The following is a 23,155-nucleotide window of genomic DNA, read 5'->3' on the forward strand; positions in this document are numbered from 1 at the left end:
GATGCTCTTCTGCACATGTATGCCAATGCAGATTGACAGGTTTGTATGTCTGAGAAGGCCAGTAATGTATGGTTTGTTGCTATGTTATTGGCCCTCAGGGGCCCCTACACCTCGGCTGGATAACCACAGCCTTTCCCTCCCAGCTTTTCCCCATCCTAGCTCTGACAATAATATTATCACTTGCATTATAACTTTCTCTGCCTCTCCCTCTCTGTCTATTACCCGGAGAGGTGCTAACTTGAAGGGGAAATAATCTATATTCTTCTTTGCTTCTCCTTTGATGTCCATTTAGCAGGAAAGGGCCAAAACAACAGTTATTAAACAATCCTTCTGCACAGCACGTTGCCCCAGCTTCAGGTGGGGAAGCTGGGCAGTAAACCATGTGACACCAGGCCAGACAGTGCGGCTGCAACTTGGTTCTTAAGTGACAATTTTATGATATTACTGGATGTCTCCTGTCCTATCCTGTGTCATATCCATTTCCCAAAGTAACTTCATTTGATGCACTCTCTCCGCTCACAGACCTACATGACCATGGCTCTCTGACTATCCAGTTAGTAGCCTTTTCAAACTACTCAGTGCTAAAAGCGGTAGATTTGATTACAAATTCATTTTATTAGGTTTCCCTAATCAGTGCAGTTAAGCTACTGTGATTCTATTTTGCTGTCTTCACCAAACTATATGATGCCACAGGACCAGCAAACCAAGATGGTCCAAGGTGCTGTTTATGGCTTTCTGTATTAAATCTGTGGAAGTTCAAACTGACCGATTGCACACTAGTTAAAATTCCTGTTACACTGTGTCAGAAGCCTGTTGTTTGATTTAATCTTTCACTCATGTTTCAGGTATAAGATGTTGAAATCAATTTTCCTTGGCCTTTTTTTTGCAAAAATAAAGACACTGATATCCCCAGAAAATGAGGATCATAATGTACCAATTCATCCAAATTCAGTCTTTATATTCTAAAGTTTGAGTTTCAGGCGACAACAAATTCTAATTCATATTGATAAAAAGAGAAAATATGAGGTTGCAGAGTTTTGAATTTCAATGGTGTGACGTGCAAGAGATGACTTACACAGCGAAACTTCAACATTCACTTTACTGCACATCATGATGCGTTCAGGGGAAAGGAGTTTAAAAAAAATGTGAGTAAAGCTGCAATCCCATCAGTCTTTGCTGCTGGTGAAATTCAACCGTGTTCAAAAACAGGCCTCTCGCCTTTAAAGTGAGTTATCGCATTGATCAACTCTAGCATCGTCGCTTTAGAGTCTGTAAATCATCCTGGACGTTTTAGTTGAAAGACGGTTAAAAAGTGAGGGTATGATTTCTACTGACAGGTATCCCCAAGTGTAGCACCAACAACTCCTCCCACTCGACCCTGTCATCATCACAGGAGAAGCATCCTCCTCTTTGAGGAGCTGTTCCTCTGCCTGACTTTTCACAGTCCGGTGCCCCGACAGGACTCAGCGGTCATGGCCGGCAGTCTGACCCACCACAGCTCCCCGAACCCCGGCTACAGCACCAACAACGCGGTCCCGGTGCCGGTCATCACGCAGACGGAGTCCCGAGACAAATGGAGCAAAAAGATGGATTTTCTCCTGTCTGTGATTGGCTTTGCTGTGGACCTTGGGAATGTTTGGAGGTTTCCGTACATATGTTATCAAAACGGTGGCGGTAAGTAGGCTAAAGGTTTAAAAGCAGGTCGATCCATAAGTTAGGATGTGCGGACTTTGTTTGTAAAACTTGTTCTGTCCTCAAATGATTTTGATCTCACAGTTTCTGCTCGAAAAAGATGACAGCAGAAACTGTCCATGGTGCTGAAGAGAGCATCCATCCGTTAGAAACTCAATTAAAAAGTCTTTGAAATGCATTTGGTCTTTGTTTATAATTTCAAAAAATAAAAGAGCTTAACAAGTTCATATTAAGATAAGATTTTTAGGTCAGGGGACAAAAACTAGGAAAAGAATCACAGGACTATGTGGACAATTCTTTCTTTGCCTGCTCTAACAAGTGGGTCAGTTTCACTTAAATCATGCAGATTCACTCTTTAAGCTGGGATGGGAACCAAAATCAGGTTTAAGTTAGTGTTTTTGTCATTTACAAATGTCCTCAGATGTCATCTCTCCATGCAGGTGCTTTCCTTATTCCCTACATTTTGATGGCCATCTTTGGTGGTGTTCCGCTCTTCTACATGGAGCTGGCACTGGGACAGTTTCACAGAACCGGAGCCATATCAATATGGAAACACATCTGTCCCATTTTCAAAGGTGAGGCCTGAGCTGCTCGACAGATCATGTGCGGACAAAACACATTTTTTATTTGCAGCTACAAAGCTCTTTTCATTTCCTGGTGTGTTTCAGGTATAGGATACGCCATCTGCATCATCGCTCTGTATGTGTCCTTCTACTACAACACCATCATCGCCTGGGCCCTCTTCTACTTCTATTCCTCGTTCTCCAGCATCCTGCCTTGGACTAACTGCGACAATGTGTGGAACACCCCCGACTGCACCAACTATTTTGGCATGGACAACATCACCTGGACAAATGCCTCCAGGTCTCCGGCAGAGGAATTTTACACGTAAGTGCATGTAAGTGTGAGTAGCAAAAACCACATAGGTACACGGCTGTGCGGGAATCCTTGACACAGTCAAGCTGGTGGTTTTGTTTGGGAAATATGATCTTGTTGCTGAAAACGTGATGTTCCATGTTTTGTTTCAACAGGAGGAATGTTCTTGAGATCCACAAGTCATCTGGGCTGAGAGATGTTGGTGGGGTTCGCTGGCAGCTGATGCTTTGCCTTTTTCTCATTTTCACCATAGTGTACTTCAGCCTGTGGAAGGGCGTGAAGACTTCAGGGAAGGTAGTTTTTTGCTGTCGCTTTACTGCCACAACAATGGATGTTCTTTGCTTGAATCACAGATTTTATCTTAGATTTCTGGTTCTCTTACACCTTTGTTTCCGACTCTGATATATCGCCTTCCTCTGCACCAGGTAGTGTGGGTGACCGCCACATTGCCCTATATTGTGCTTTTTATCCTGCTCATTCGAGGCGCCACTCTGCCAGGAGCCTGGAGAGGTGTGGTGTTTTATCTCAAACCACAGTGGGGAAAGCTGCTGGAGACCAGTGTGAGTTGAAGCTGGGGGACCAGCTGGTTTGTTATAAATTATATAATTATTTAAAGTTAAAAACAAACAAACAAATGCTGTTAATTTAAACGATCCATAAAACCCTTGTTCTACGAGAATACGTTTTCAGTTACCTGTAGTCTCATTTGACATGTGTAAAAATTAAGTAAATAAAAGAATAATTTATTTTCACCGATGTGAGAAGAATCAATGCAGCCACTTTTTAGAGCAGCATTTTATCTATAGCAGGGTCATGTTTTTGCTAATATGAAAAAAGTGCTTATAACCTCTTAGAACTTTCACACTTAGCAGGTCCTGGTGAAATGACTCAAATAAGTTGATATTCTTGATAATTTTAACCAACACTGAGGAGAAATCCTGATGCATATTTAACTTGTTAAAATGATGACACTCAGACATGCAGCACAGCTGGATCTTCCAAATATTCATTTAATTCTACCCACTAGTCCCCTGAGAATCAGCCTGTATTTCTTTTCTATCTATCGCGCCTTCTCATCTTCCTTCTTAGCTCGCTGCTGTTGTTTGCAAAACATGTGTGAGTGCTTTGGTTAGAAGAGAATATGGATGAGATGAAATGAGATGCATAAATAAGCCACAGAGCAGGATAATAAGATGCATAATTGGTTTAGATTTTCTGCCATTAACAAAAGCCTCCCTTTCTGTCTCCCTCCCCGATATCCAACGCTGTCCTCTTCTTTTTAATGCCGAATGCGAGCTGCTCTTCAGATCTCCCTGCATACAGCTGTGTACCCACTGTACCACTGACACAACCAATCTCTGCTTGGCAAAATAAAATAAAATTAAAAAAACAAGAAAAATTAGATGGTGTTAAATCAGTGACAATTTATTTTAATACTCTTAAATACCATAATAATCTACAGCATCCCAGAGCATTTTTGCCTCTGTGTTTTGTAGGTGTGGGTGGACGCTGCTGCTCAGATATTCTTTTCTCTGGGCCCAGGGTTCGGGGTCCTCTTGGCTCTTTCAAGCTACAACTCTTTCACAAACAACTGCTATCGGTAAGATCCCTCAGTGGCTGATGACATATGAGACACTGAGTTATTGTCTGAAACTGTGGTTGTGGCTTAAATAGTAAAGACCGATGCTCTGGGTGAAATGCTGAAACCATTGCACGAGTGAAAACACATCTCCTTTTGAGCGTTGTGTTTGATTTTAACGACAAGCTTTGGAAACATTATCCCCGTAATGCCTAGTGTGTCACATTTGATACACTATTTGATACTATTTGAGTTTTTGAGACTTCTGCGTCGACGGTGTGATTTTCTTTTACCTCAGAAAAAAATGTGATAAATTGCACGATACAATTTTAAGCAATAAATTTCCAAAATAAAAAAATAAACCAATTTTTTCAAAAGCTGAACATAGTGTGATACAAATTAAAACTCAAATATGTTTTTTGTATTTTAATTTCTCTTTTGTTTAACAAGAAAAAGTTAAAATGATTGGGAAAGAAATGTTTGAGAAAATATGTCATGTAAGATGCATACAATACAATGTATATACGTTTCCATAATCTCTTGATAAACAAATAAAATAAATAAATAAAAAAAACTCAAATATGCAAATTCTAGTTTTAATTTCTCCATGTGTAATTAATGTATTCTTTATTATCTGTTAATTGTAAGTTATTTATTCTATACCTTATAAGCAAACAGTATCTTGTCGGCTTGTTGGGTGTGTGTGAGCTAAGTGTCTCAGAAAAAGTTTTAAGAAATTTGTAAAGAAAACCAGGCGAAATGCTGAAAATGTCATTTCTGCCTCCGTCTGCAAACAGACCTGTTGTTTAAGAAAGTGTTTTTCTATAAGTAAGTTCAATGACTGCGCTGCTTCCTCCTCGGCAGCGACGCCATCGTGACCAGCTTGGTAAACTGTCTGACCAGCTTTGTGTCGGGCTTCGTCATCTTTACGGTGCTGGGCTACATGGCAGAGATGAGGCAAGTGGAGGTTGAGGATGTAGCCAGAGACAAAGGTCAGCAGGCAAAACAGTAAAACATTGTTTTAAATAAAATGTATTGTAACTATTATAATTACAGATACTCACTCCCATCTCTTCATGTTCATTTCTGTGCTTTTAAGGACCGAGCCTACTCTTCATCACCTACCCAGAGGCCATTGCAAACATGATGGGCTCGACCTTTTTCGCGATCATCTTTTTTGTGATGATGATCACACTGGGACTGGACAGCACGGTACGAGATGAGAAACCTAGAAGTATTCAGTGCATGATGATTACTACCACAGATTCAAATTCATAAATTCAGTCCAATATTTCTTATTTCATGAACTTCAAACATCCTTACACTTCTCTACATGTTTCTAATGATAACAGCTGTCTCTGTGTGCTTCAGTTTGGAGGGCTGGAGGCGATCATCACTGCTGTGTTGGATGAATATCCAGATCAGTTCTATCACAGACGGGAACTTTTTGTTCTGTGCTTGGTGGTTGTCTGTTTTTTAGGCTCTCTGAGCACCCTTACCAATGTAAGTTACTCGTGTTTTATATCCTCATCAAACCCGAGAGAGCAAAAAGCATCGCCTCAATATTTTAAAACAATTACCTTCAATTATAATTAATGCTCTGGATACATTGTAGCAAATTGGAGTAGTGCTATCTACTGTCTGCTGCTCAAATGAGGGGAAATGAGTGCTGACTGATGATCAATGATTGTAAAATCTTACTGGCAGGGTGGTGCCTACGTGGTGAAGCTGCTGGAGGAGTTTGGAGTTGGAAGCTCAATTATTGCAGTGGGTTTCCTTGAGGCTATTGCAGTTTCCTGGTTCTATGGTAAAAAAAAAAAAAAAAGGAAAAAAAGAAGAAATCTATTGACTAGTTTTCTGTTTCTTTTATCACCAGTATAAATTGGTGACCTATAATGGATTGTATTATTTTTGCTGATTTCAGGAATCCATCGATTTAGCAATGACGTTCAGGCTATGCTTGGGAAAGCCCCGGGACTGTTCTGGAAAGTGTGCTGGGTTGCTATCAGTCCTGCGTTTCTGGCGGTGAGAGATACTCTGAACACCCAAAGGTTCAGTCGTAACATCAGCGGTTATGCTGTATAAAAACGACAAGATCTTTTAGTTATCTTCACTCATTGTAAATACTTTAACACATAGTTCTTTGGGTCAAATGAGCATCATCCAGTTAAGCCACTCAGAGATCAGTGAGCTGTAGCAGACAAGGATATGAGAGAAAGCTCATTGCAGGATCAAAAGACAGCTTCAGCAGTGGCCTTTAAAGTTGAAGAGAGCAGACAGTTCAGTGCCCCCTCTGTAGATTAAATTCTTCTCTCTGTGAAGTAGCTTCCTTAAATATTTTCTAGCATGCACACAGACATATGCTGTTTGATACCCTAATCTCTTATTTGCATCCACCTATAAGGTTGTTGTCCTGATGACATTTTAGAATTAGAAATCTACACCAATAAGACTTCTTTTACATATTTTTAAATAATGGACTCAGTACAGGTCATATATTAACATATATGGAAATGCTGCGTATCCCATATCTTCTCAGTATATCATTGTGAGCTCCCTGCTGAAAGCACCACCCCTCGCACTGTTTGATTACAAGTACCCGGACTGGAGCATCATAGTCGGGTACATCGTTGGCTTATCATCCTTCATTTGGGTCCCAATCTACATGGTCTACAAGCTGGTGTGGACCCCTGGTTCCCTCAAACAGGTCGGTGGATGCGTGCAAAGTCCTGAAACTGTTTCTGATGCATTTTCTTCTAATCTAACCTCTGCTTCGTTTGCACGCGTCCCTTGTTTTCCACAGAGATTGGCCGTGTGTCTGAGGCCCGAGAGGACAATACCAGACATCCACGCTGAGAACCTCAACATGGCCACTGTACCATAGAGAGATAAACATCTCTGTGTGCTTTTAGATTGCCATTAAAACCACAGTTGTAGGTTTGTTTATGGCTGAACCTAAACATGATCTAACATTATGACTGATTACCAGTTAATGGTGTTGAACTCTCACTGCGTATGTACACTCTGTATAAAGGTAAATGCTGCTAAATTTTTAATTTTGAGAGGATTTGAGATACTCATATCTCTGCCCTATGTGTGTGTGTGTGTTTGTGTGAGAGAGAGAAACAGAAACGATAGAGAGAGAGCGATTCAGACCTGCGTCACCAGGATAGTTTAGAGTTTTCTCGTTTTGCTTTCTTGTGGTTGTACAAGTTAAGTGGTAAAATCTGTGGTCTCTTTTCATCTTATAAAGATAGATGATGCCAAGGAACATGGGAATATTTGCATGGGAACATTTCTATATTTTATGTACGTTGTTGCTTTGCATGCTCAGCTTTACTAACAGTGGGATCATCAGTGTTGCAGTTGTAGCAGCAGTGAGGCTATCATAGTTAATCTCGGTTGAGTGAGTCATTTCGTGTTATTTACAACCAAAACCTGAGGTAAATAACAAAAGAGTGTATTACAGTGTATTTGATGTATTTTGTATTTAGACAGTAGGTCTGTAATACAGTGCTTGCATAGGATTTTAAAGGCAGCAGCTTGAAGAAGTAAAAGTTGAAAAAGTTGTTTTTTCCCTACTAGTGGAGGTAAGTGAGACTCTCAGACAAAGACCGTGTTAAAAGTGTAATCTTCTTATCATAACTGTGAGTGTATGTTTCACAGTTAAACTAGACACTAATACAATATGTAAAAGAATCTCATGATTAATTTAAATGAGACTGTTGAATATTTTCTGGTCTTTGTCTGATAGCTTCATTTAACTCCAGATAGCCTGTCTTGCCTTAATATGAATACATGCTATACTGTATTTGCAAAACTTGGAAAGGTTGTATTGATATCTATGGATTCTGTGCCTCTCCAGACAATATTTCCACTTTCTAATTTGAGACTGTTCAAATGTTTGTTTGCTTGTTTGTTTGTGTTTTGCATATAAATAGTAGCTCTGTTTTAGTGTTACCTTATCTGAAATGCTTTATCCTTTATTTACAATAAGGGAACGATGTGATGCCCGAGGTTGATGATTGTTCTGTGCTTTCTGTTCTCTTCGGTGTGGTTTCTGTAGACATGTGTGTGTAAATGAATTATAGCATAAATGGCGTATTTTATCGTTTGTACTCCTTTTCAATAGAACAGATTAAATGTGACAAAAGGAAGAAAAACACTGCATAAGATTTATGGCGGTTAAATTCCACTATTTATATCAAACACCCTGTGCTTTTCCTGAACTGTAATTTCCACATGATGATCTTCGTGTCTTTGTAATGGCTGTTGGCTGTCATTGTTCACCTCTATTAGATATTCTAATTAACAAGCTAATTTGCAACATCCACAATCCATCCACATACGGGCGAATAGAGCAGCTTAAACCTTCTGATCTCCTCAGGCCCTCACACTGACACAGACACACACACATGTACAATTTCCGCTAACGCTACCCTTCAGAGTTTTATCTGAGCACGGCTCCATCACGTCAAGGCTGACAGGTATGAAAATATACGAGAGTGGGAAGTGGTTTTGAAACATTTGATTCCCCAATGAGCTGCTGGGTGATCGACGTGCAGATCAAAGCCCTTTTGTGTCAGTGACTGCTATTGAAGTAGAGAACAGGCAAGCACAGGAGACACATAAAAGAGGCAACGCTAAATAGGTGGTTCTCTCCTGCTTGATATGGACAGCTTTAGAAACAGTATACATGGAAAGAATTACTGCATGAACACACTGTTAAACCCTCCAGTTAATGCTAATAATTCTAACAAGGGGTGAATAATAGAAATAAAGGAATAACATTCATTCATCACATGTGCAGGCAGTTAGACTTGACTGTACTCTTCTCTGACTTGTTGGTGTCCATTGTACATGGCTGTAGTTTCTAGTTGCTGATTTAACCAGTGGTGACACAAAATACATCTGACAGTTGTAAGAGATTCAACAACAAAGGGACTGATACTGGGTATTATGCTTTTCTACCACCGATTAGCATAAGCATTTTAAGCTTAGACTACAGGTAGGCTAAAGAAGCTGAGGACTAAACCACCAACCTCCTGACTAGTAGGCAACACGTGTTATCTCCTGAGCCATCTATTTGTTGGGTTTTTGTTTAAAGACAAGAAGCAAAATCAACACAGGAGACAAAAGATAACAAACCTTAAAATTAAACAGGAAGTAAACAAAGGAGGCTGAAAAATACATGAATATTCACAAATACGAAGGCAGGAAACACAGTTAACATGGACACATGAGGACTGAACATAAAGTCAGAGACGAGGGAACACTGCAGGACAAAGACATAAACACAGAGAAACAGATAGGGAAACCACGATGATCAAAACTACTATTATACATGAAACAAATACATGAAAGAAAACACAGGATGAAAAACTGAAAGTTATCACTGGGGAGTTATAAGAAAAAAATGGACTCAAACACTCATAGATGCCACAAGAAAGAAAGCTTGTAATCTACTAGAATAAGGAATGCAAAACTTCAAACACTTGTATTAACAATAAAAGGAATTAAAACTCCCAAAATAACCAAATTCCTCAGGCGGCGACCTCCCCAGCTCATTTACTTCTGATTCCATCCCCTTCCAGAGGGTCCTTTCACTTGCCTAGCCCTGATATTCACAGATGGCTGAGGTGATCCTAACTGCAGCAGATGGTCTGATGACACTTGGAGGTCTAACTGTTAAGCAACTCAACTGACTGATCATCTAATTTACTGCTGAATTAAAAAATACTTTCCACTGATTAAACTAAAATTTAATTTAATTCGGTTTCTATATTGCTAAGTCATGTCAGCCGTTATCTGAAGACACTTTGCATCCTACTGAAAAAGCTTTAAAAAACACACAATAATGATTTGATAATAATGAGTCCTTTTATATTTTTGTGTTAAGCTTAAGGTCATAACTTTATGATTTTAAATGCCTTCCATTACAATACAATTTCTGGCTTCATGCTATTATGAAATGCTGTCTTGTTGTGATAAATGTATCCAGGAAGCCTTCAATTTTACATTCAGGTCACCGTGACTGACATTTCTTAACACTCATTATGCCTTTCTAGCATGTAATCAACAGCTGTACGAGTTTGCAATGGTGTGCACTTGTCTATAAACGATGAGATTATACCCCAGTCACGCAGAGTAATTATATTAAAATATAACTTCAAGGAGCTCAACCTTTCTAACGAGCCTTCTTTGCTCTTTGACATTTCAGAAACCGAGAGTGTGAGAGACACCACACGACTGTTTTATGTTGCGGAGAAGAGAAAAGAGTTTGTACACTTTGTATTTCCACCATCCTGAAGCTTTCAGTGTCAGAGCTGCTGAGAGAGTCTACAGTTAGCTCAACTTACTAGGCTGAGATGAATAATCTCTCAGTCTCATAGTTGAGCTGTAACCAGTCAAAGGGGTATTCCACGAAGCGTGTTCATCAAACTCAAAATTTTAAAAACAAGCTCAGAGTTGTTAATTTAATCCACTTTCGGGAATAGGGCCTAGGGGAGACTGGGACAATATGTTCACACACAAGGCAACAAAGGGCGAGGGAGTTGGTGGGGACACAGCTGTAGACACCTACGTTACGTGTGAAAGATAAAAAGACTGAAGGAACAGAATAGGAAAGACTGTGGGGAGGATCTTCATCAATATGAAAAGCTCTCAAACGTATTAAAAAACAATTCAAAGTACAAAATGCATGCGCTCCTTCGTCTTTTCCAAGACGTCCAGCTGAATTCTTTGCCGGGCCCATTCTGGACCCCGGGCCTTTTGTTTGACACCCTTGTTCTGGACAGTTTCACGATGCAATAATCCAACGGCGTTAGGACCCAGATCCTATAGCGGAAGAAGAAACCCCTCGCTGTCATCCTCATCCTCATCATCCTCCTCCATCCTCCACTGCTAAGATGCTGCATCTTCTCACACAAGCTGCAGTAATGTGCTTTAATGCGCTGGTTATCGCTCAGCCCGACGACTACAGGGTGGCCGAGAGAGCTTATGTGGTCCTGCAGAAGCAGAATTTAGGTGAGAACAAATGTGAGGCCTGTGGAGGGGCCGTTCAATGATCCCGACATCCAGGTGTAAGGTTCAAGGTGTTTATTTCTCTTTAGTCTCCAGCGACCACAACTATATACTGCAACAGAAACCTTTAAACCAGTGTAACCAGTTAACCCGTCGCGCTTGTCTGCCCGTTAGTCTGTTTTTATTGGCTGTGCTTGTGTTTTTGTCCTTACAGTCACACTGGGGAGTGTCCTGGCGGTGGTGCTGGTGCTGATGATCATTATGGCTGTCTGCGTCTACAAACCGCTGTCTCGTCGCTGAAATCTGGAGGACATATGAACCGAGAGACAATCCTGTTCTGTGTGCAAAGTTACACCCGCTCTGTTGCCGTAACCATGTGCAGATGGGAACCGACTGAGGGAAAAGCAGCTGCCAAAAAGCCCAGTGTGCGCAGTTAGTTTATAAACACAGATCAGGCGTAACTTTGTGAGCACTGATGGTGAATAACAGTGATTATGTCTTCATCATGGCACCTGTTGGTGAGTGTGGGCTATATTAGGGTGCAAGTAATCATTATGTCCTCAAATTTGGTGTGTTAGAAGCAGGAAAATGTGCAAGCATAGGTGTTTGAGTGAGTTTGAGGGCCACTTTGTGATAGCCAACTCTACTGAACATCTCCAGAATTGCGGGTCTCTTGGGCTCTTCCCGGTGTACGGTGGTCAGTTTCTATCAGAAGTGGTCCAAGCATGGAGGCTCACTGATGTACGTCGAGAGTAACGGCTGGCCAACTTGGCCCAATGCAACATTTTCAGCAATTTGAGCTACTGTAGCTCAAAGTGGAGTCCATGCTTTGATGGTTCAAGGCTGTTTTGGTAGGAAAAGAAGGACTAACGCAGTATTAGACAGGTGGCCATAATGCTATGCCTGATCAGTGTATCTTTAGTGTCTTTAATTTATCTTGATCTCAGGTCAGTTATTAATATAATTTAAAGTGAACACAGATACAGTGAAGATCAAACATCTGAGACTGGGCCTCATGTTTCCAGCAGAAAACTGCTTTACCACTATCACCTGTGTCATCTTCAGGTGATAGTGGCAAAAGAAACTGAATCACATTTTATGACTAGACAAAGATCGCAGATTAAAACTTTCCAGAAATTGCTGCATCTAAACCTCGCTGTTCACTGTCACTTAAAAGCAACTCCATCACAGATAAGGACATTTCTAAATAAAAAGTAGAAGAATAAAAAGTGCAGTTGAAATAACCACGTCTAGTCTGGTCTCAGAGGAGGAGCGGTGGTCTCTTGGGTTGGGTAGGTGTGTAAATGCGAGATTTGTGTCAGTAGCACAAGGGTATATGCGGAGAGAGAGAAGGATAACAGTGCATTAAACCCAAAGTGCTCTGGAGATGGATACTTGTACTGAGTTGACTCCACCCTGACCAAGGAGAACCACTGGTTTCATCAGAGACATCCTTCACCCTTCTGGTTTTGGAGAATATTATTACTGCTAAGGAGCCAACACACCGGGCTCGCAGGAACTACTTTAAGATGATACACATCACAAGAAACTCCTTGAATCATTTGCTATTAGCTGTTATCATTTTCAAATAGGGGGTAGATATTCTGAAATTCAGATTCATTTTTAAGGCTTTTTGGCTCCACTGCATATTAGTTTATGTAAAATTGCTTTTGTAAATAGAATGAGACAAAACTGATTTAAAATGCTCACCTAATGGCACAAGTAGTAATCTGGGCCTGTATTTTATAAAAAGAGAGCACCATGTGTTATTTATTTGGGTTTCAAAGCTGGAAATTTTGTGATTGGTTGCATTTTTTGTTTGATGAAAAGCAGAAGTTCTGCAAGCATTAAACTTTGAGATTAAAAAGTGAGAGCGAGTTATCATTGCTGTCTTTGTTTTGATCTGGTCATGACTGAACCTGATGTGCAGGATAAATGGACTGGTTTTTATTTAGTGCTTTGTTACTCTGCGCACTCAAAGCACTTTCATACAGCTCGCCTCATTCATACAAGCACTTCTATGCTTTTTCTATGTAAGTACTTTCTATCTAAGACTCACACTGATGCAGCATCGGTGTGGTCATCAGTCCATCACAGGGTTCACACATAGAGAGGCAACTATTCATGGTCACACACACCACATTAAAAAAAAAAAAAGAAGCATGCAGTAATGGAAATAAAGTGCTTTTATTTCACAACATTTTGAAAACTGACACATTCTCTGAAACTTTCAACATATTATAAAAAACCTTACAGCTCAAATGGCGCACTGCAAAGATTTTCATTACATTAACTAAAGCTACCATTTTCAAATTTGACTTTTCAGCAGTTTGGCAACTTGATCTTTACAGTTAGTAGCTGTTCAGCTGAAGCTTCTGATGCAGTCAGTCGCGCAGACCTCTGATAAAGTGGTTGGTTGTCAGTAAAAATCATTGACAGTGGTTAATGAGTGTTACTTGGCATCACACAGCTGAGACACCTTGTTTTTCAAACTACAAAATTTTAAAGAAACTCATTTAAACAGTTTAGTCTGAGTTGCACTGCATATAAATTTTGCCACGCTTCAGCTCCACCACGTGTTATCAGAGCGAAGCAATCCTTGGCACATGCTGAAGAAAAGAAAAGGAAAAAAAAAAAAAAATCAAACCCCAACGTATGGCGCTCATGCTTGACCTCAGGGTCTGTGCTGCTTTCCTTCTTCCGCACAGAGGTGTTGAGTTGTTCATGGATACAAAATGTAGACTGCCCTTTGGAACTACTGCTTCCCAGCTGAATGACTATTATAAATCCACAGACAGACTGGTCTTTGCTATTGCATTTCTGAATTGAGGTGAAGTTGCTCAGTGAGAATTTACAAAAAAAAAAAAAGAAAAGAGAAGTCAATTTTCACCAGAAGCTCAAGACAGGAAAGGAAAGCCAACCACCCCCTTTATCCTTTTTGCAAAGAGATACTACACCATGCGGCTAATTTCAAATTTCTTTCAAAGCAACATGCTCTACTCCATCTGTAGAGAGTACATTCACAAAGTACAAGAAGACACATTTACATATGAACATCTGAATCAACCCAACAAACCTTTCCAACTTAACACTGGCATAATGTTCTTATAGAACGATATGCTAGAGTGGTACCATATTAAAATCATTTACCTGGCTAACTTCTGTCAGTTTTACAGCTGATTAACAAAGTTATTCCAAAGCAAAGGAACAAAAACAAAACAAAAACTGCTAACCCTGAGTTTTCTGCTTTTCAGTGAGTCCAATATCCTCAACCAAGTGACTATGTAGGGAGACTTTACAATGACAGCACTGCTGTGTTTGTTTGCCGGGGCCGCGAATATCACATTTGTGTGCCGACACTATATGAAGTCACCTTTGAGCAGTCAGTCAAACTTTTTTTGTTCACAGAACCACGTTACACTGACTCAACCCTCACCCGAGACAACAGTGACAGAAATACCTGCAAGTTGCCGCTGTGAGTCTGAACTGAAACAAAGAAACTGAATAAATAAAAAGTAGAACCCATCCAGAATGATCTCAAACAGTCCAGGAAAGAAGCGTGACGATGGAGACACTATACTGAGATAGAAATATACAAAAAAACAGAGTATACTCTTACCAAAATACCTTTTGAAAAATATTGGATACAGACAGTTTGATTTTGGCTGTGTAAGAATTATCTGTTGTAGAAAGAGATCTGCAGTTGCATAGTTGATGAGAGTGGTTAGGAAGGAAAACTGAGGTGTGGTGGTTGCTTTCTGGATCAGCAGAATTTGTATTATTATAATTATTATTAATATTTATATTTCCCTCTTATTCCCTTTATTTCTCTGTGAGCGAAAGCTGCAATATCCTCTCCAGCTCCTCTTCCTCTTGTTTCCTCATTCTCTCTTCTTCCTCTTGAGCTCTTGCAGAAAGCTCCATTGCTAGACGCAGGTCTGAATCAGGGCTAGAGGCAGAGGCAGAGCTGGGAGGGCTGGAGGTGTCTCTATAATCCACCAGCACCCCCTCTGGGATACTCCTAGAAGGTCAACAGGATAGAACTGAGATTCACCTTTTTTCCTGTTGCCTTTACTGATGCTTACAGGCAGCGAGGCAGAATATCATCCTCACAGGTGGACACTGAACAGACTTAAGGTGCGCAGAATAAATATGTGATAAAGTTTGACTAAAAACACTACAAAACCAACCATGTGAATCCCTAGGCCTCCTAAGCTGCAAGCACCTTCTATTAAAACACTCAGTAACAGAGTTACTTGTAACACTGTTAATCTGTTCCTACCTGTCACTCTGGTTAATCGGCATTACATCAGCGAAGTCCCCATCAACATGATCCCAGAGCCCCTCCTACAAACACACAAACACCAGGGGAAGTTACAGTCTTCAGCATGTGGGGAGGGGGGGGGAAATTTGCATGAAAAAGAAGTTTGTGTCAGTGACGATTGCTCTGACCTGGCCGTGACGAGACTCCAGGAGACTCTGATGGATGGCGTACTGTAAGAGCTCCTCATCGTTATTGGACACAGGCATGTGGCGGCTTCCCCCGCGACGGTGATAACTCGCAGGTACCTCAAACACCGAGGGACACACCTGGAAAGGAGGTGGTGCTGGGTAGGGTGGATAAAAAAAACAAAAACAAAAAAAAAACAAAACAGTAGTTGAGCAGTTTAAAATGACAATCGTGCGTTTTGTGTTTAAATATTCTGGATAAACCATCTGCTTTCCAACCTGCTGCTTCATCGTCTCCTGTGGATGTTGGTGTGGCTGCTGCTGATGTGTTCGCTTCCTCCTCAGTGCTGCATTTATTTACACTACCAAAGGTAATCTTGGCATTAAGCACATGAAACAGGGGAATCTCTGAAAGAGAGGGCCACATGAGATACCAAAGTGACAACAGAAAGGGTATCAGAGTGCTTCTGCAAATCCAAAATTTCTAGTGAAAAACATAACAATAAATAAATAAAAATCATAAAACTGCAAAATACCTATTTTAACAGGAAATCCAGGAGGGAATTTCAGGGTTACAAAGTCTCGTAGTCTTGCAAAATGGGAACTCGTGCGAGCCATGAGGTCGATAATGGGGGTTACCTGCTCCACCAGGGAGAGGGGATGGTCCTCACTCATCCACAATGTTCCTTTGAATCTGCGTGAGAGGAGATTGCAGATTAAGTGAAACATTAAATTCCACAATACAACTAGGAAAATGAGTGGACTGGAGTTTAGAACACTTGAAATTACTTCTGTGTTCGAATGCTCAGTTCAATAGGACGGCCGATGTCTCGTTTCACAAGGTCAAAGTCGGGATCAAAGTATTCCTCTGGAGTGATCGCAGTGGGATTGTTGGCAGTTGCATATTCGAGAGTCAGGTCCTACAGAATGATGAAGTCGCAAAAAATAAGCAGGTGCATGGCAACAAAATGTATCACGTTTACAATAATGCTGAAGGAACAACTTACTCCTTGCGCATTTATGTGCTGCTCCACAGTCCCCAGCAGAGACTCCAGGATGTTTCTTTCACCTTTGGAAAGACCAAAAACAAAAGAAAAGCAGCCAATCAGCACTCAGATTCAGTTCTGTTATGAGTGTAAAGAAAAGTTGACTATAACAACATTCAAACCACTTCCCTGACATTTTGAACTGGCAGCAGATTTCATGTTGTTTTGAAACACATCAACAATTAAACTTTATTATTACTATTATTTTATTTCGCTGACACTTTGGGTCCTTTGGGTTAATGGATGGGGCATCCATGGATCTGCCTCAATCAGCCAGGGATACATGTCAGAGAGGACGACCCTGCCAGTGTTGGTGCTGGTGTTTAGGTGAGTGATACAAGGCAAAATAATAGCCACATTAATACTAGAGCGCTACAAAGCGAGATCAATTGGTTAGCGAGCTATGTCAAGCTTAAAGTTGGAGTTTTTGGTGTGACAAGAGCAGCTCTCGTTTTACCTGGCTAAATCACTATGGTAACTTGTGCTGAATGAATAATCTTGTGGGGCAAAGGTTATGTTTAGAGTTTCAGTTTAAAATATACCACGACTTCATTGATTCTTTTCTCCTCCCGAAGGGTAGGTGTATGGATTTGGTTCTTTTTTAGTGTGTGTTTGTTAGCATTCTTATCAAGATACCTTTTTCTTGAGCTGATGTCATTTTGGTAAAAAATAAATAAATAAATCAGGTCAAGGTCACACCAAGTGTGAAAAATTAATTGTAAAAACTTTATATTACCCACAATTTTTATAGATCATCTTCAAACTTCACATAAGTACCCAGGTTGCCTTCACCTTCATTCTTAGCACCAAAAGCTAAAGTTCACTGTGAAAAACGCATTCCAAGGAACCTGTCAAAATATATACTCTTAGAATATATCATGAGAGTAATATTCATATGAAAGGGCATGGAGGGAGCTATGAACCAAATACGACACGCTATGATGTCACAATGACACCATAACAGGCTGAAAACCGTGTGCTGTAATAAAGACATCATAAAACATTGAAGTTTAGTGTAGCCCTCGCCCTGCAGAAGGAGATCTCCCTGAGTGCTCTTGTTTACAGCTTGTTTTCTCTGCTGGGAGGATGGGGGAAGTTAAGTTATTAAGCCCTACCTTACTGATATAATGAAAGAAGCAAAGCTGTAAAATCACAGCAGGTCCCTTAAAATTTGCATATATTGTTTTGGCGATGCAGAAAACGTATAAATGTTTTTATGCTTGCTTCCAATCTGCTGATAAGTCTCCTTTACACTGCAGGAATTGCAGCTGCTAGAACACACAACAAACACCAAAAATGTTTATTAAACTTAAAAAAAAAAGAAATACAACTTTGATCCACTGACAAATTAAAGAAATTTCCATGTCTGCTTTATTTGTCTGTGCAGAGCCTGAAGCAGAAAGTCTGGCTTAACAGATCCGTTATCATCAACTAGGTTCTAGGTTTTGTGAGCCAGCTAACACAAAGAAAGCCCGGCTGTGTTGAGCTTCTTTCAAAGGATACTTAATAATTAATGCTGTCACTGATCAGTTCATTTAAACTATGTGCTGAACCCCCCCCCCAAAAGCAAACAAAAACAATATATATACTGAAATACTTAAAAACTGTACTTTTTATCCTGGCTTTCTCCTCGTCTGTAAGATGCTCCGTCCGTGTCCTGATTACCACATTTACATTGTTCACACTGAAAACCTGAGAAAATGACAAAAATACAATGTCAGGTAATAAAACCAGCACATTTTATAAACACATTCTGGTTTGATTTATAACTTCTCTATACCTTCGCTTCAAATCCATTGACTACTTCAGTTTTATCAGCTCTCCAGCCCCAAATGCCAGACTTAGTCCTGTAGGAAAAACACAAAACAAAAGACTGGTATATATCCAGAAAACATAAAACATCATAATAGAAGAGATTCATCGTTGTTCTTTAGATTCAAATACATTCACAATCCAACAGTGCAACAGCAACTACTAATGTAAGGATAGCTGAAGTAAGATGCCGTCTGTCTCCTGTGTCGTCATCATCATTGTGATAACATGTCCTCTAGCTGGATGTTGAATAAACAACAACAAAAAAAAAAAAGTACTAAATATAAATATTGCATTTAGATGCTACAGTTTCCAGAAGGACAGACAAGAAAAAGCTTGAATATCTCATGTAAAAATTCCATAATAACTCAATATACTGTATAATAGAGAATCATCTACCCTGCTATTTTAACATGTTAGATTCTGGTTTGACGTGTTAATTTTGAAAAATTTAAGAATATTCCATGTAAGGCCTCAAAATATTTATTATCTTATACTACTGGAAATGTCATCCATAGATCAGAGGTGGTGATCATGAACTCTAATGGGTTACACAGTAACCTGGCTCAGGCAGTAATTCCACTGAAACAAGATGCCATGAGAAGCAAACTCTCGTGAAGTAGCATAGCTTTGGAGTTCTGTCGCAGCTTATCAAACAAATTTAGATCCTTTCCTGACATGAGGAAAAACAGGAACAAGGAGGAATAAATGCCGCTTACCTCTCAAAAGCAATATCCTTTGTGTCCAAGTAGGTGTTGACAATAGGAGTCGTCAACCTTTTTGCAACTTCCTGCTCAGCTGGCTGCATTGACTCTAACGTCACATCCTCCATTTCTTGGGATATGTTGAAGCGTTCGATGTCCACGACTTCATCATCATGGTTCACCTCCATCAGCTCTGCAAATGAATCTGCAGACACGCAGACAGGGAGTCGCTTAGACCCTTTTAGTCAAAACAGCAGCAAAGAAAACTCGTCTGTGTGAGGGAGTGTAAACACATGCCATCTCCTCTGAAGATGTAGCTTCTACGCCCTCTGATCCAGGTCATGTTCTCAAAGCCTAGAAGAGTAACATCCACTCGCAGCGAGGCGCCGCTTTTCCAGATGCGGCAAACATCACTCGGACAAACCCGGGACACGAGAGGAACTGCGAAACAACAGGATACAGAAACAAAAAGCATCCATACGTGAAAAACACCACTTAAGCAAACAAATACTTCACCTGCCATCAGGCAGGTATGTCGTTTTTCCTGTGTGACCTGATGAAGCCGCACAGGAAAAGTGTCAATCTTTAAAAATAGACTGCTGCCTTAAATAAAAAAAAAACAACAACTTTTGAAACCATCCCTATTTTGCATACTGGATTTCTGATAAACTAGCTGTTTTTGCATGAACATAATACTATTTATACACTTGTCTACTTTAAAAATCTACTTAAAAAAAAAAATATTTCCACTCACAAAAAAAAAAAAAAAAAAAAAAAAAAGAACTTACTCCAACTGGTGAATTCCCATTTCATCTCCATATAGAAGTCTGGAGACTAGAAAGAGCAAAAGAAATGTTATAAATGTTTCCAGGCACACTTACAAATGATGACAAGCAAAAGGCAAAAATATATGAAGTCACACCACTCGGATCTTTGACAGCAGCTCAGGCACTCCTCCCAGGGCAGTGGAGGCTTTGAGGTAGTCTCTGCGTTGAAGCACTAACTGAACCATCTCTGGATCTCCTGTGCTGACTGCTTCCTGCAGCACTGCCCATAGAAAGTCAAGCAGAAACAAACCACTAAACCTTTTAATGCAACAGCATCCGTTTCCTGAGAAACGATTAACCATTAAAAACCTCAGCAATGAAATTAAAGACCAAAGAAACCATTTTACTGCTGTGGTAGGAGTTGATATTCTTGGATAAGTATATTTACAAGAAACCTCATCAACAGCAGATGACGGGTAGAGTTATAGACAGCAGGGATTGAAAATCAACCAACAAACCAATCCAAATCCTAGCCCTCCTTGTCTGTTATGTAGCTAGCTTCGTAACAAACCTGTCCAATTATTGGCATTTTCTTTAGTCACTTGACCGCCATGTCTCAGCAGGATTCTCACTGACTCCAGGTGCCCGAGTGATACAGCCAGGTGCAGAGGTGTTCGGCCTCTGGGATCCACAGCCTCGATGTCATTCTGAAAAATAATAAGGTGCCTGTTTAGATTAAATACTACCGAGCTGACATAACAACCTCCAAGCGATTACTATAACCAGTGCAGTCAACAACATGCAATTTGGTCATGGCTAACAATGATATAAAACTGCTGGAGTCAGTACAGAGGAATCATAATAATTGTATAGTTTGGATGTATTAAGCCCAACAGGGGCTGAAAATTAGGAACAGCTATAAACTCTTTGTGCGGCACATCAGTTTCATGCTCTGTACTGGAACTATGTCAAACTGCATTGTCCATTTTAAGTAAATAAAATACACTCTCAAGCACGTATTGAGGTAATTATCGGCGTAGGGATGGGAATCTAGAGCTTATACTATTCATCGGATTATCATAAACCCCCCAAAACATCGAATCTTTTCACGACACATGGCATGTTTTTCCAAAAGTTGCAGATTGCACAACAGTGACACCAGACTCGTGATAGCGGCACTTTTTACACACCTGAGTCACATGCAAGCTTATTTCCCCCTACACTTTGTCCAAGCAGTGAAAATGAAACTGAGTTGACAGTAAAAACCAATCTGACCTATAAAGAAAATCAATAATGGCATTTGCATCAATAAACTCTTATCAATACCCATCCCTAACACTTCTTATTGTTTGAGCTACTGGATCTCTCCATTTTGAAGCTAAATAGCAATGCCGAGTTACTGTAGGTAGTGCAAAAATAAACAACAAATCTATGCATGCGAGTGATAAAACACGTACTGCTGTCTGTTAATCAGTGTATTTGAGGAATCCAGTGAAATGGGACAGAAGCTTACATTTTAACTGGAAACAAGCTACCAGTCTGTACCGGAAGACTTTTGGTTTTTTTGTCTTTTAAAGCTTTCAAACTTATAGATGCGTAAAAAGCTGCGCTACTCAGTGTCATGTGTATGTGGCTGCCTGCGGAGCATCTGTAAACACCACTGGCCTTCTTTAACTGCCTGCCTGCGGAAATTCAGCAGCTCACTCCTGGCTTAGTCCGGCTAGCTGAGTATCGGTGCCAAGGTTACCAACCTCGCCAGTGGTTTTAACCAACCTGCGTTGATGTTAATAGCTGCTCCAGCTTCCTGTAGTCATTCTCCCACACTGCGGAATGTAGGGGAAACTTCACCCTGATGTCTTCGCTAATGTTAGCCATGGACATCTTCCTCTTTCTTTCAGTGCAACGTTAGCCACCCTCTAACAACTGGAGCCATGAGAAAAGCTGGGACAGCCACAGTAGTTACGCCAAAAAGCTTTGATCCATGCCTTTAATGTCTGACAGCAGCGTCGAAGGAATAACCAATCCGGTGACCAACTTTCCCCCCCCAAGCCTTCCCCTAAATAAAACTTTTGAACAAGGAAGTGCCAGGAGTAGTTCCCAGCAACGACAGGGGTGTTCTATAAAGAAACAGACTCGCAGTCCATTAAATATCGCCTGATTAAGGTAACCTAATGGTCAATTTTAAAGGAACACCTTATATACGGTTTACAAAAAATCATTTAGGCTAAAACCAAATGAAACAGCACTCGTAGTTAAAATCATCGCCTTAAAAAAATAATAGACAGTCCCAGTCTGGAATCAACCATTTAGCATGTCGACGTGGGGGTTGCAGAACCTTCATTGTTAGTACTATGACTAAATAAAGTGATTTCTATATTGTCTAACTTTGGTTCCCATATTTTGAATTCTTGAAATGTAGCGCTGCTATATCGTGCAGACATTAGCTAAACAAACCATGTAAATTCCCAGAAAGTTAATTGTCCTATTATGCCCTATAACATTGAAATGGGATTGGCAATATTACGTTTTGAGAGAGGGGGTGGATGCGGGTTAAAAATCTAAATCTGTACCGCCAGGTTATAATGTACATAACTTTTTTTTAAAATGAACTTTATTTAGAACAATAACAATGACAATCTCAAAGAGACAAGCGACATATTAAATCAATCAGAACAGAATCATATCTCCTGTACTATAATGTACATAACTACGCCTGCTAAATTTAAAGATAGTATATAACGTTGTATGTATCCGGCTTATTGTTTTAAACTTCACAAATCAATATTAATTAAAAACTCATCTGTCTCAGTTACGTTCGGTGCCTTTTTCTGCTCTACGCAGTCAAATTTTAATACATGATTTAATACACATGACTGTTTTCACGTCTTTTATCTGGGTTGGTCACTTGCCGTTTTTGTTTTTTTAATCTAAAATTGCATCAGTGTTAAAGATGTACAAAGCGCGATTTAAAAGGCTGTCGGTAGGTGAACATGTATGGAGATTAATTTAAGACATAAAAAATACTACAGTGTACTCCAAGGTGAGTAGATCAAACTCACCTCTTTTAGGGAAAATTAAAACCCTGATTTTAATTTGTCAGGTTGTGTACCGACAAAAACGAGCTCCACAAGTATTGTGTTGTATTCATATTTCATGTTTACCCGTAGCTATAAAATTAGAGAATCGGAACAAATTTCAAGCAGGACT

At 40.1% G+C, this 23,155-nt stretch overlaps 2 protein-coding genes and 1 long non-coding RNA gene across 3 annotated transcripts; 2 read left to right on the forward strand and 1 right to left on the reverse strand.

The window, feature by feature from the left end:
* The first annotated feature begins 1,451 nt into the window (after positions 1-1,451).
* Positions 1,452-7,463, forward strand: slc6a4b (solute carrier family 6 member 4b). Its single transcript, XM_005722191.1, has 13 exons — positions 1,452-1,674; positions 2,133-2,267; positions 2,361-2,580; positions 2,724-2,862; positions 2,994-3,128; positions 4,065-4,168; positions 5,012-5,139; positions 5,247-5,359; positions 5,519-5,650; positions 5,855-5,954; positions 6,072-6,172; positions 6,687-6,854; positions 6,951-7,463. Exons 1-13 carry the CDS (start codon positions 1,473-1,475, stop codon positions 7,029-7,031), a joined length of 1,758 nt encoding a protein of 585 aa, XP_005722248.1. The 5' UTR covers positions 1,452-1,472; the 3' UTR covers positions 7,032-7,463.
* A 3,561-nt stretch (positions 7,464-11,024) lies between these two features.
* On the forward strand, positions 11,025-13,041 carry LOC106456414 (uncharacterized). Its single transcript, XR_001290546.1, has 2 exons — positions 11,025-11,173; positions 11,385-13,041. It is a non-coding gene; the product is annotated as an uncharacterized LOC106456414 (long non-coding RNA).
* Positions 13,042-13,411: 370 nt separating this feature from the next.
* ankrd13a (ankyrin repeat domain 13A) lies at positions 13,412-22,218 on the reverse strand. The gene is made up of 15 exons (XM_005722193.1): positions 21,722-22,218; positions 20,520-20,655; positions 20,104-20,228; positions 19,970-20,015; positions 19,479-19,622; positions 19,197-19,386; positions 18,446-18,512; positions 18,276-18,357; positions 16,627-16,688; positions 16,409-16,539; positions 16,156-16,313; positions 15,899-16,027; positions 15,623-15,777; positions 15,453-15,517; positions 13,412-15,191 (listed from the first exon to the last, which is right to left on the reverse strand). Exons 1-15 carry the CDS (start codon positions 21,827-21,829, stop codon positions 14,993-14,995), a joined length of 1,797 nt encoding a protein of 598 aa, XP_005722250.1. The 5' UTR covers positions 21,830-22,218; the 3' UTR covers positions 13,412-14,992.
* Between the last annotated feature and the right edge of the window lie 937 nt (positions 22,219-23,155).

The sequence above is a fragment of the Pundamilia nyererei genome, unplaced genomic scaffold, assembly GCF_000239375.1.
Source record: "Pundamilia nyererei isolate P.nyererei 1_Seehausen unplaced genomic scaffold, PunNye1.0 scaffold00006, whole genome shotgun sequence".
Taxonomy (NCBI): Eukaryota; Metazoa; Chordata; class Actinopteri; order Cichliformes; family Cichlidae; genus Pundamilia; species Pundamilia nyererei.

Excerpts from the sequence above, each read along its gene's own strand:
- slc6a4b (XM_005722191.1), top strand. The coding sequence starts at position 1,473 with ATGGCCGGCAGTCTGACCCACCACAGCTCCCCGAACCCCGGCTACAGC. Across the intron at positions 2,581-2,723 it reads CCGGCAGAGGAATTTTACAC|GAGGAATGTTCTTGAGATCC; the intron begins GTAAGTGCATGT and ends TTGTTTCAACAG. Across the intron at positions 6,173-6,686 it reads TCAGTCCTGCGTTTCTGGCG|TATATCATTGTGAGCTCCCT; the intron begins GTGAGAGATACT and ends ATATCTTCTCAG.
- ankrd13a (XM_005722193.1), bottom strand. The coding sequence starts at position 21,829 with ATGTCCATGGCTAACATTAGCGAAGACATCAGGGTGAAGTTTCCCCTA. Across the intron at positions 20,229-20,519 it reads AAATGCCAATAATTGGACAG|TGCTGCAGGAAGCAGTCAGC; the intron begins GTTTGTTACGAA and ends TTCTATGGGCAG. Across the intron at positions 19,387-19,478 it reads CTACATCTTCAGAGGAGATG|ATTCATTTGCAGAGCTGATG; the intron begins GCATGTGTTTAC and ends GCGTGTCTGCAG.